The sequence below is a fragment of the Poecilia mexicana genome, unplaced genomic scaffold, assembly GCF_051168715.1.
Source record: "Poecilia mexicana isolate PSO_F unplaced genomic scaffold, ASM5116871v1 scaffold_20, whole genome shotgun sequence".
Taxonomy (NCBI): Eukaryota; Metazoa; Chordata; class Actinopteri; order Cyprinodontiformes; family Poeciliidae; genus Poecilia; species Poecilia mexicana.
In genome coordinates, this window is record NW_028263389.1 from 6,126,348 (window position 1) to 6,137,574 (window position 11,227).

Sequence of the window (11,227 nt, forward strand, 5' to 3'; positions counted from 1 at the left end):
AATACTTTCCATGAATAAATAATGACTTTACACTTACATAACTCATTTTCAGGTATAAGTAGTTCCATTGAATGTAATAAATGAGCCTATAAAAACAATTTTATTTTCTCTTTGCAAGTAGCACCTGCCTAAAAATACAGGATATGCAATTGTTGCTAGTAATTTTCTTTTTGGATTCGTCTTTTAAAATATCTTTTTTTGTAAATATGTTTCTAATTAACATATCATTTCCTTCTACTTCCGAATTAACTATATGTTCTTCTATTTTATAACGCCGTGAGAATATATGTGGAAGTTTTTCGTTGCAATGTGACGAAATGTTTCGGCAAGTCACCTTATGAGAGTGAAAGAGTTTGCCTTGAACAGCAGAGGGCGCCAGAGCCACAGACGCTCAGCCACCAGAAGAAGACTTCCCATGATGCAACTCGGCGCGCTAACTTCAAGGTAGAGAGACATGTTTGTTTTCAGTTCAGCGTAGATATTTGCCTCTTTACTGTAGCGGTGTCTCAAACCTGTTGGTGTAAATACTATTCGTGTCTTTCCTTCGAGCTAAATGAGCCGCAACTTATTTGTAGTATTTTAGTAGCTGAAGCTGTCTTGGAAAATTCGCAGCTGCGTTTATTAAATAGTCAAGAGTCTAGCCTACATTTAAATGAATAAAAAATAACTTGCTGACGGGTCAACGGAGGATGAGCAGTCCAGGAGACCGCAGCGGCTGCTCCGTCAGTCCCGCTGACCTCTTTGAGGACGTTTGGAGGCAGCTAAAAGAGTGCCACCAGAACACGGTACAAGGTAACACACCCCGCCGAGATTAAATACAAGTAACTTAAACTGTGTTTTAGACATTCACGTTCAGCATTTTTCGTCTTCTAGAATATGAGTCGAAAGTGAGTAAGCTGAAAAAGGACCGCTGTCTGTGAGTATGTTGCACCATTTGCTAACTGCACTGATCACCCGCAGGCCAGCTGAGATTAACTTTGTTTCTTTGCAGAGACGCTCAGAAGCTGGAGGTGTTTTATAATCGCAACCAGCAGCTCAAGGAACAAAACAAAAGCCTCCAGGACTCCATCGGCCTGCTGGAAGACAGGTAACCTCCTCACAGACTCGCACTTCTGTTTTGCCCAGGGAACTTTTAGGGTAAACAGAATGGTGGATCTTGTTGCATTGCAGACAAGAGAACAAAATTAGGATAGCTTTAAAAATAAAATAAAAGCATGCTTTGTAGGTTCAAGTTACATTTATTTCCAATGCACATATAGAAGCTAAAAGTCCAAATAGCTCCAAATTAAGATGTGGATAATGACTACTAATGCATTTTCAAACCAATGGGAAGATTTGGATTATGGATTATGGAGGCATAATCTCCCCACCGGCGCCGGTGGGGAGATTATGCCTCCATAATTGTTGCATCTGTCTAAGCGGACAGTTGACAGGCTACATACATCACATTTGAAATGTCACAATTTTGCTGTAAGACATCTAGCAAACTGAGAAGAACATTTCCTGTTTCCAGGCTCCGTGTCGCAGAGTGTGGTCGATGCGCTGCCTTGGAGGAGAAGCTGAAAAGCAGTCAGGATCAGAATATGGTTGTCATCACTAAACTAAGTAATTTTTTTTTCTATACTAAGAGGCACTTTCAACCAGGAGAAAAAGTTTTGGAACCACTGATCTAAAGTATAAAAGCTGCAGTAACCCTAACCCCATAAATATTTTTTTACACATTTTGAAACCTGTCACCATGTAGTGACAGAATGGTATCAGATGGATAATTGAAAAAAATTTAGCTCCTCTCTTTCCTCAGTGCAACCAATCAGAGCCAAGAGGCGGGTCTTTGCGCTGTCAATCACTCATCAGTGTGGCTGGTCATCCCCATCCCCACATGCTCTGATTGTTTTAAATTCATTTAGACTAATTGATGTACAATGAGAGAAACCATCCGATCACGCAGCCAAAGATGTTTTAAAAAGGTTTATAAAAAAAAAGCTAATAAAAGTATTAAGAAGTTTAGTTATCGATTAATCTATTGCTTATTCTACTTACCAAAGCCTGAAGAACCAGGTGTGTTTTGAACCTTTGTCACTCTGAGCATCACTGGGCATAATGATCTTACATTCTGGGATGTATTTAAGAGTTTTTTTTTGTTTGTTTGTTTTTTTATACCTTCCAGAAAATGAGAACAAAAACCTGGAAGATGAAAACATAAATCTTCAAGCTGAACTGCAAAAGATGAAGATGCGTCAGTAAGTCTGCTAGCTTAAATAAATGCAGCATGAAATTTAGTTTTCTTTCATTTAAAGTCAAATCATTTATTGTTAAAGTTTCACTTCTGGTGTTGAAAAGACAAAAAAACATTTCTTTATTTGGAAACTGAACCCAGGTCTTCACTAGCTATTCTCTGGTAATTTTAGTAAATTTTTCAGGTTCTGGTGTCAGACAGGAAGGTAGAGGAAGGTTTCACTTCCCCTTTCATCAGCAGATGTTGTTTTTGCATCAGTGTGGACCTGGAGGAGACGTCGGAGCGGGACGAGGGCGTCATCCCGGACTCGCCGATCCTGACCAGTTCACTGCCAGCGGCGAACAGACTGAGGAAACGTAAACACCCCGACAAGAGCAGACGTGTTCGTTACGCAGAGACGCCGCTGCCGCAGAAGAATAACTCCCTCTTTAATGGTCGGCCCCATCTTGAGGCACCAACAATCAGCTCTCATAGCGATAAAATATATCTTTATCTGTTTTTTTATTCTCATTAAAGAGTTGAAGAAAGAGGCTGATGGAGGTGCAAAGAATTCTGGGAGAGAAGTGCTTGTGCCAAACACTTGTGAACTGGACACATCCCAGAGCTCAAGTATAACCACACCTACTGGTTTTTACAGCTTAATGACACCAGAAAGAGGGAAAAAATACGTAAAGAAATCACATATTTACCAAGTACAATACTCGTACTATTATTTGTAGAATTTCAGATTAAGATTCTGTAAAATTTGGTGGTCTTTTTCTTTTCTTTTTAAGTCGTACTGTGGACTTTTATTTTGAAATTTCCATTATTTCAGATGACATGAAAGAAGAAACTGAGGAGGTAGTTGCAGAAACGTGCGCTTTAGAGGTGCTTGACTGTCGCCATCTTGTAAGTACAGCTCTGTGTGATTAACATACAGCGCCCAATACATGCAACAAAAATATATTCATATTTTATTGCATTAGTGATGGATCTGGTGAAATATTTCTACATTATGGAACAAATTGCTTTAAAAGAAGCAAGTCAGAAGTGCTATATTTATTTCAACTCTTAATTTCTACAACATAAAAGTCCCTCCATGTTTTTTAAATTTGTACTTGTAGGTTGATTAGACAGTCCATCACTTTCCATTAATTGGAGCCGATATTCAAAATGGAAAAGATAAAACGAAAATACTACGTTCATAAATCTGCAGTCAGAACAATAATTGAAAGTTTGAAACACTTGAACTATGGGAAGCAAGTCTGGGCAAAGAGCCACCACCAACAGAAAGCTGAATGCTGAGGGAAGTAAAATATCTCCCTGTCCTACCATCACAAATGCCAACTGGAACCGAGTGCTTTGGGTCAGCGTATGTTGAAAGGCCCCTGATGCCAATTAATAAGTATGGTGAAGGATCTGTGATGCTGTGGGCCTGTTTCCCATCCCAGCCAACTTGACAGGTTTCTGTTCTTCTTTCATTTTAAATCTGTTGCCTCAGAAAGCCGAGTTGACTCCACGTCATCTAAACGGCACACGAAATATCTGGAAGCACAACGCTCGTTTAAGGCAAGCACGACGACATTTGATTATGTTAGATCCTTCTGTGTTATCAGCAAGAAGTTCTAATAATCTTTTATTCCCCCACACTTTAAGGCCTTTCTCTTCAGCCGCACAGACCCGCAGTCCAGACTCGACCACGGAGAAATCGCCGTCTCTTCTTCCAAGTATTAAACGCTTTTCAGAGGAAGGCTCCTTTTGCTGGGCCAAACGGAAGAAGGACAGTGGCGCTGAGCTGCAGGGAGAAGGCAGAGCGAGGAGTAAGGAGAAGGTGGATAATCAGAAGGAAGCTAAACCCTTACAACTTGAAACCACGAGCCAGACCACCACACCTAGCTTCAGAAAGGAGCAGCCGGACAACGAGGTAGCAATTCCTTTTTTTAAATTATGTTTTAACTCAATTTCCAAGACCTATCAGAGTCTGAGAATGACATTTGTCAGAATTACAGTTTCAGAAAAATCGTTCAACGTTCCACAGGCTCCAAACCAAAAGCTGAACGTCTCTTATGCAAGTCCCACTTTCAAGAAGCCACTGAGTAAAGCTGGAGACGAACCAGATGGGAGTAGAAGAGCGCCTCCGCAGGATCGGAGTGCGACACAGAAATGCCTTCAATCTAACAACGGTCAGTCATTTACAGCATAGAGTAGAGATTTTATTGGGCAAGCCTTTTCTATGGCTGCAACTGATGATTATTTTAGTTACCAATTAATCAGTTATTCTGATTAATCGGTTAAAAAATGGTAACACTTGTAGTAATTGTTAATCCAATAAATGGTTGATTATTCTTTGGATTAATCAGTTAATAAATGGGTACCAAAACCTGGTTAGTAGATTTACAAAAAAAAAAAAATTATACATAATATGAACCAGGAGAAGTTAAAACTAAGCCTCTTGAGGACTTTTGTGTAGAACGTATTTACAGACAAAAGGTTTTTTGTTTATGTTGGATTCAAAATCGATGTATTTTTTTGCAGAGTTTTGACTTAATTACTGCTCTGGATGTGTTGTTCCTTCAGAAAATGGCCTTTTTGGGGGGTCCAAAACAATTAATCGATGTACTAAATTAGTTGGCAACCGTTTCAACAATCGATTCTTCACGATTAATCGTTTCAGTTGAATGTGGTGTTTTCCCAGCTGGCAGGAAGGGAATGGTGGAGTCCACGTGGAGCATCGACCCGGCGCTCGCCTTGTCCATGTTTGAGAGCGAGGTACAGCATTTAAACATACAACTATGGCAGCTTTGGTGTTTCTATCTTCTTCATTCACATATAAATAATTCTGAAGTATTTTTTTTTAATTACTTCCTTTGCTGTTTTTAGGAAGTGGAAGAAGAACAGCGACCTGGAGAGCTGGCAGACACCGACTGCACCTGGGTCAGCCACAGCATGCTGCAGCGTCGAGCAGAGGACAGTCAGGACGGGGAACGCGTCAAGTCTGGTATAGGCGAGGTTTTTTTTTTTTTTAAATGAGCAGGCGGAGAAATTAGGTGGTTGATTCTCATAAGGTGTTCAATTTTCCAAGGACTCGGCGAAAAGGCCAACGACAGTTTGGATATGATGTTTGATGCAACAACTTTTGGGGAGTACAAGTTGTACACCTGCTCCAACCTGGATCAGAGTCAGCATTGTGGTGGTGATGATGATGATGATGGCGGGAAAGTTGAGGAGATTAACGGTATGCGTTTAGATTGAAAGAATCATTTACAAGGCACCTATTTTGAGTTTGATTTTGATTTATTCATCCAACTAGATCAAGATCTTCCTGAAAGTCCTGCATGCCACAGCAGAACCCGGTAAGAAGGTTCCCAATCAACATTTTAGATTTTTAGAGGGTTGGATGGGTTCCAACGACTTCTTGTACGCCTCAGGGAGCCAACGTTTGCGCACGTGGCCGTCGTTCGCAAGAAAGACGAGAGGAGAAAACTGAAGGGCACCACATGCAAGGAATGTGAAGTGGTGCGTATTCTGAGTCGGAGCCGGTCCTGAAACGTCAGGTTTGGTTGAAATAATTCCCTGTTCCTTGCAGTACTACGCTCATCTGCCCGAGGAGGAGAAACAGAAGAAGTTATCTGCTTGCTCCAGGCATCGATACCGCTTCATTCCACCCTGCACCCCTGAAAACTTCTGGGAAGTCGGATTCCCGTCAACACAGACCTGCATCGAAAGAGGTAACCGACTTTAAGCCGCAAAGACAGGACGACCGCAGCCTTTCAACACCTTGAGCTGAAAGCTTTCTGTGTCTTGCTCAGGTTACATCAGGGAGGAGAAGAACCCTCAGGCTCGTTCACGAAGGCGACAGCCGTTTAATGTTTTGTTCACCCCAAAGAAAAGCCAGGAGCAGAGCTAAATCCGTTCACCTCTAAAATATGACCTGAGCTGGATGTTCCAGCTTTAAATGCGACTGTAAAAACTTTGTGCTTCCTGTAGAACTGTAAGATAAAATGCGTGCTATATGTATAGTTTTATTCAGATTATCAGAAAACAAGACATTTTTTAAAAATGTGAAATGGTAAAAAATAAAATCTCTTGAAGAAGTGCAAGTTTTTGTCTTTATGGTGGAGATTCTCTGTCCGAATACAGCAGCAGTGCCTCTCCAACATGGCTGCCAACCACACTGTAAAAAAATAATAAGATGTTAATGCTTTTATGTCATCTCACAATGCATATTCTCTAGAAATCAGAGTAAAATTCTAACCAAAGTAGAGACGCAGAGTTAAAGTCCATGTTGAAAACCAAAGGAGAGAGGAGCATGGCTGCGACCTGGGAGGAAACGGTACCAAATAAATGACCTCATATTATTTTGAAAGCAGCTGCTGACTGTCGGACATTTTGTGACGTTTACCTTGGACAGAAAAACCCAAATCCTGAAGTGCTCGAGGGACGGCCCACGTTTTAATCTGACCGTGGCCAACAGCAACAAAAACCCCAACAACGCACTGCAGAGGCAGAAACAGGGCTGATTCATATATATATAATATATATATTTTTTTTAAATAGCACAGTTTCACATTTATCTAACATTAAGTCATCATAATGTGCTGCTATCTGCAGTCACCTGGCGCAGCAGCCGCAGTGAAACGTGTGGGACTGGAGGGAGGGGAACTCCAAGGCACCGCTAATGTCACCTACAGGGAGACGAAGTCGTCCGATGTAAACATGCCAAGCTTCGTGAATTCATAGCCAAAGGTGCGCTAAATCGCCACTTGGTCAGTCATACCTGTCGGGTGAGCAGCAAGACCCAGCAGCAGCACACTAGTTCAAACACAACGACAGCTGTTGAATATTTGCATGAAAGACAAACAATCCTAGTAGAGCTGATTAAAGGGTCCTTCGAAGACTCGGATTTGTCCCGTTGATTAGCGGGCTTCTGCTACTTTACAGCTCTGCTTTGTGACTTTTAGTATGTTTAAATGTCTCAATATAATTGTACAAAATTAATTTAAAAAAATCTCCATGAACTCTGATTAAATTCGACTGTATTCTTACCTGAACCAGTAGTTGATGCATTGCTGTTCAATGTCACTAAAATAGAAAATAAAAGAAGTGAAATATGTAGTTACTGTTTCACTTTGGCCTTTATTTCTTTGATACCACAAAGCTGAGATTTTTCTGTTAACGCCTCCTGATGTGTTTTAACCAGTGATATTCTGGAAACAAACCCAGATTTGAGCTCCTGATTATAAAATGGAGTTTGCATTTGAGGAGCAGAGCTGTGTAGGGAGCCTGAAAAGAGCATTGCATTTATCAGATGTGCAATCTTTGAGTATTAAGAGGAAAAAAAAGAGATCTAAATGAACCGTCACATCTTGGAAATGCATGGTCCTGACAAAACGTAATTGCCCTCTTAGATTTCTGTTAAAATATCTGAACTCAGACAAGAAAGATGGGAAAATACAACCACATTTAATATTATACTTACAAAAAAAAAGCTATCAAAATCATCTATAAACTTTGTGAAACTTTGCCAACTAGCAAGATTGCTACAAACTTTTTCACATAGAACCAAATTGGTTTGTTTTTTTTTTTTTTTTTTACTCTGCTTATCTTAGTCTGACATTAAAATGCGTCTGACAACTACACGTGTTCTACCAACCTCAGATTAGTGGACTTGTGAACTTGAAACACTCTGTATGCGCCTGGAAACGACAGATCAGTCATGCAGAGGACGCTTCGGACTTTAATCGGACCACGTCAGGATCTGCTGCGTACCGCCGTACTTACCGACGCAGAAGAGATGGCACAGAGCCCAAACGTAGCCGCTGTGGTCAAACTGTGAAGAGAGCATAGAGTAGCGAGACATGCGGCGGCGTCGGCGTTACACCCACCAGTTCGTTGTGGAGAACCGTTACCTGAGGGTCATGCAGGGGCAGGTTGATGGCCGACAGCAGCAGGAGGAAAACGCTGCAGCAGGGAGATGGATAATGTAGGTGTAGAAATTTATGACGTTAAACATATGCTTAAAAAAAAAACATAATTATGAAAGTGTGGCGTGCATTCAAACTTCTTCCAAGTTGGTGAAGTCTTAGATTTCGATAAAACTAAATGATGTGTTACACCTAAATTGTTGGAATGTCTCAGTATTGTACATTTCTACAAGTGTTATAAACACACATTGGGTGTCCAATTTGTTCCACGTGATTTGATATTTTTCACCCGACAATGCGTTTACCCACATCTAAGGGGTTTTTCCAAGGGCAGATTTTTCTTCAATTGGTAAAATTCTGTAGATTTTCTATCATAATAGTGGCTGAACAGAAAAGCTCACCTGATTATTTTAAGCCGCTGTGTCTTCTGCAGGAGAGAGAGAACACAAAACTCATGTCATGTACAAGAATCCAATTTTGACAGACTACATTTTTTTGTGTTCATAGCGAGTTCTCGGATTGAAAAATCACGCAGACTGTGTTCAAAGTGTCATAAGATGAACAACTAATTCTTGATGCTCCTGTAGACTCATTGTCTAAATTACTTGAGTCTTTTTTTCTAAGAAATCACATGTTGGTTCCTGAATGACTGTCAGCTGTTTGACTCTGGATCTCAATCAAAATCCAAATCTCTAAGTTTTGCGCAGTGTTGTCACAGAGCAACCAGATATTAACTTCACTGAAATGTTACTATTAAAACAAAAAAAAAAAACAGAGCGTCTTCAGTCAGAGGCTTCTTCAAATAGACAGCTACAGGAGAGCCCCTTCCTGCCCACAACCATCACTATCTGAACTATCTTGAATTGAACTGATACCGCTTTATCAGTTCAATTCAATTATCAGATGAAGTAACGCAGACAGCAGGCGGCGAATGCACTTACCTCTTTGTGAACGCCGCGGGCGATTATGTAACTAACTACATGGGAGGAATTCTGAAGAGTGAAGAAGAAAGGAATGTCCTGTGCAGGAAGTGAGAGGAAAACAAAACGGTGAGAAACCACAGTACGTACCACACGAGTAAAAAAAACAAAAAAAAAAACATTTTTGTAGACACCAAGCGAGTTATTCCATCACTCACTATTCGTGATAAGGCCCTGGAGCCTGCGTATATATTTCCCACAAAAAGGAATGAGCCCGGAAGCCAGGAGAGAGCAGCGGATCTGTAGAGGACACACACACACACACACACACACACACACACACACACCTCGCTGTTAGATATGTCTGGTAAGCTGGAAAAACATAAATAGCAAGAGGAGTAGCAGAGGAGCACCTGGGGATGCGACTCATCTCCACCCAGCCCAGCTTTCCACTCAGCAGAAGCAGGGCGGCTCCAATAAATGTCTGCCATCTTGGAAAAACAATCTCTTGTTACTTTATGCGTGAAGACGTAGTGTTGTTTTGTTGTTTTTTTATCTACTCACCCTTGAAACAAAGTTGGATAGGTGAATTTCAACACTGACAGGACAAACTGCAACACAAAACGGTTGGGTTATATTCCGATAGATGTGGTGCCATCTTTCATTATTAGGGTTGAGAATTACTTTTAATGAAACTATTCCACTCTGGTCTTGGTTTTTTTTTTTTTTTTAGCATGTTTTCTTCAGGAATAGTGTCTTTTTTTTTTTTAGCTCCATCCACCTTCACTCTCCCTGCTGAAGAAAATGCATCCCCACAGCATGATGCTGCCACTTCCATCGTCCTTGTTTCAACATTGAGAACGATGTGCATTCTCATTTGTTCACTAATGTTCTCTGAGGCCTTCACAAAACAGCTGGATTTATGCTGGGATTAAATTACAATCGCAAATTAACTGTTTTATGGACTTCTGAAGACACTTGGTAGAACTCGATTTTACTTAGACGTATCAGATAAAAGGGGTGCATCGTCATTTATGTTGTCACGTGGTTACGTAAGAACATAAATGTCTGTTTGTTGTGGGACTTTTAAATAGAGCTTTGTTGTAGCTGCCTTTAGCTTCTACACCGTAGTATAATACAATAATACCCTGGTTGCGTTTTGAATCACACCGGATGAGTACTTTATTAAAACCAGGCATTTATAGACTCCCTTATCCTTTCACCGCTTACCTTATTCGTGAAATATGACACAATGAAAACGAAGCTAAACGCGAGTCCAGACACGTGGCTTCTCCAGTGCATGATGTTCCGCAGACACTCTGCAGAAGATACATTATGGCTATACGAAGACAAAAAATCCTACATTTGATACAATGTATAGCGCCTTCCCCAACAGAACTGTTTTTCAAGCTCGGAAACTTCCCTCACTGCCGACACGTCAAGACGCTAAACAACAAAGATCGTCTACAAATGGAGAGATGACTTGCTCGCGGGGCACCTGGCTGCACCGTCGACATTAAATGTATTATTATTATTATTATTATTATTATTAGTAGTAGTAGTAGTCGTAGTATGTTAATACAATAGACATAAAAATACAACCTATCCTCTATTACCATCCAGTCTGCATATGAGATTTGACATGTTTAATTATTATCGTGTGTGTATTTATTTATTTATTTACTTACTATGTCTGTTCACAGAATGAATACTCAACCCACTAAAGCCTTTTTATTTGTATCACTATGTTGTACTGCAGTGTTTCCCATTGCTGTCCTCAGGGTACACTACCCTGCATGTTTTAGATGTTTCTCTGCTTTAATCCAACTGATTCAGATTACTGCAGCAAAAGCCTGTTAGCCAACCGTCAACTGATTTTAAGATTGTTAAAGCCGGGGAAAATGTAAGACATGCTGGGCAGCATGCCTTGAGGGCCATGGTTGGAAAACACTAGTGCAATGCACTGTTTTGTTTTAACTTAAAACCTTGAGTTCATCTGTTTTTTTTTTTCTTTGTTTAACTCTTTCAGTAGTGAATGGTTAACAGCAAAACATAAGAATGACCATGAAAAAATATATAACTGAAACAATTTGATAAAAAAAACAACAACAACAACCAGATAAAATGTTTCTTCCATAAATAGTGAAAGTGATTTGGTTCTAGACTTC

General features: G+C 40.4%; 2 protein-coding genes across 4 annotated transcripts; one reads left to right on the plus strand and one right to left on the minus strand.

Moving 5' to 3' along the window:
* The first annotated feature begins 355 nt into the window (after window positions 1-355).
* rbbp8 (retinoblastoma binding protein 8) lies at window positions 356-6,315 on the plus strand. Of its 3 annotated transcripts, none has more exons than XM_015002921.2 (18): window positions 356-792; window positions 874-916; window positions 992-1,087; window positions 1,514-1,605; window positions 2,168-2,240; window positions 2,474-2,670; window positions 2,753-2,845; window positions 3,051-3,124; window positions 3,717-3,784; window positions 3,872-4,139; window positions 4,254-4,398; window positions 4,890-4,984; window positions 5,096-5,213; window positions 5,298-5,450; window positions 5,526-5,568; window positions 5,644-5,731; window positions 5,802-5,943; window positions 6,025-6,315. In XM_015002921.2, the coding sequence occupies exons 1-18, from the start codon at window positions 690-692 to the stop codon at window positions 6,120-6,122; spliced, it is 1,989 nt and encodes a 662-aa protein (XP_014858407.2). In that variant the 5' UTR covers window positions 356-689; the 3' UTR covers window positions 6,123-6,315. The 3 variants fall into 3 exon arrangements, with proteins under 3 accessions (XP_014858407.2, XP_014858409.2, XP_014858410.2); XM_015002923.2 differs by having other exon boundaries at window positions 357-792; window positions 4,911-4,984; XM_015002924.2 differs by having other exon boundaries at window positions 357-792; window positions 2,495-2,670.
* slc35d4 (solute carrier family 35 member D4) lies at window positions 6,222-10,510 on the minus strand. The gene is made up of 15 exons (XM_015002926.2): window positions 10,290-10,510; window positions 9,624-9,670; window positions 9,473-9,550; window positions 9,278-9,359; window positions 9,081-9,158; window positions 8,541-8,566; window positions 8,125-8,176; window positions 7,997-8,045; window positions 7,869-7,911; window positions 7,262-7,297; window positions 6,993-7,027; window positions 6,831-6,900; window positions 6,618-6,711; window positions 6,471-6,535; window positions 6,222-6,389 (listed from the first exon to the last, which is right to left on the minus strand). Exons 1-15 carry the CDS (start codon window positions 10,359-10,361, stop codon window positions 6,326-6,328), a joined length of 891 nt encoding a protein of 296 aa, XP_014858412.1. The 5' UTR covers window positions 10,362-10,510; the 3' UTR covers window positions 6,222-6,325.
* Between the last annotated feature and the right edge of the window lie 717 nt (window positions 10,511-11,227).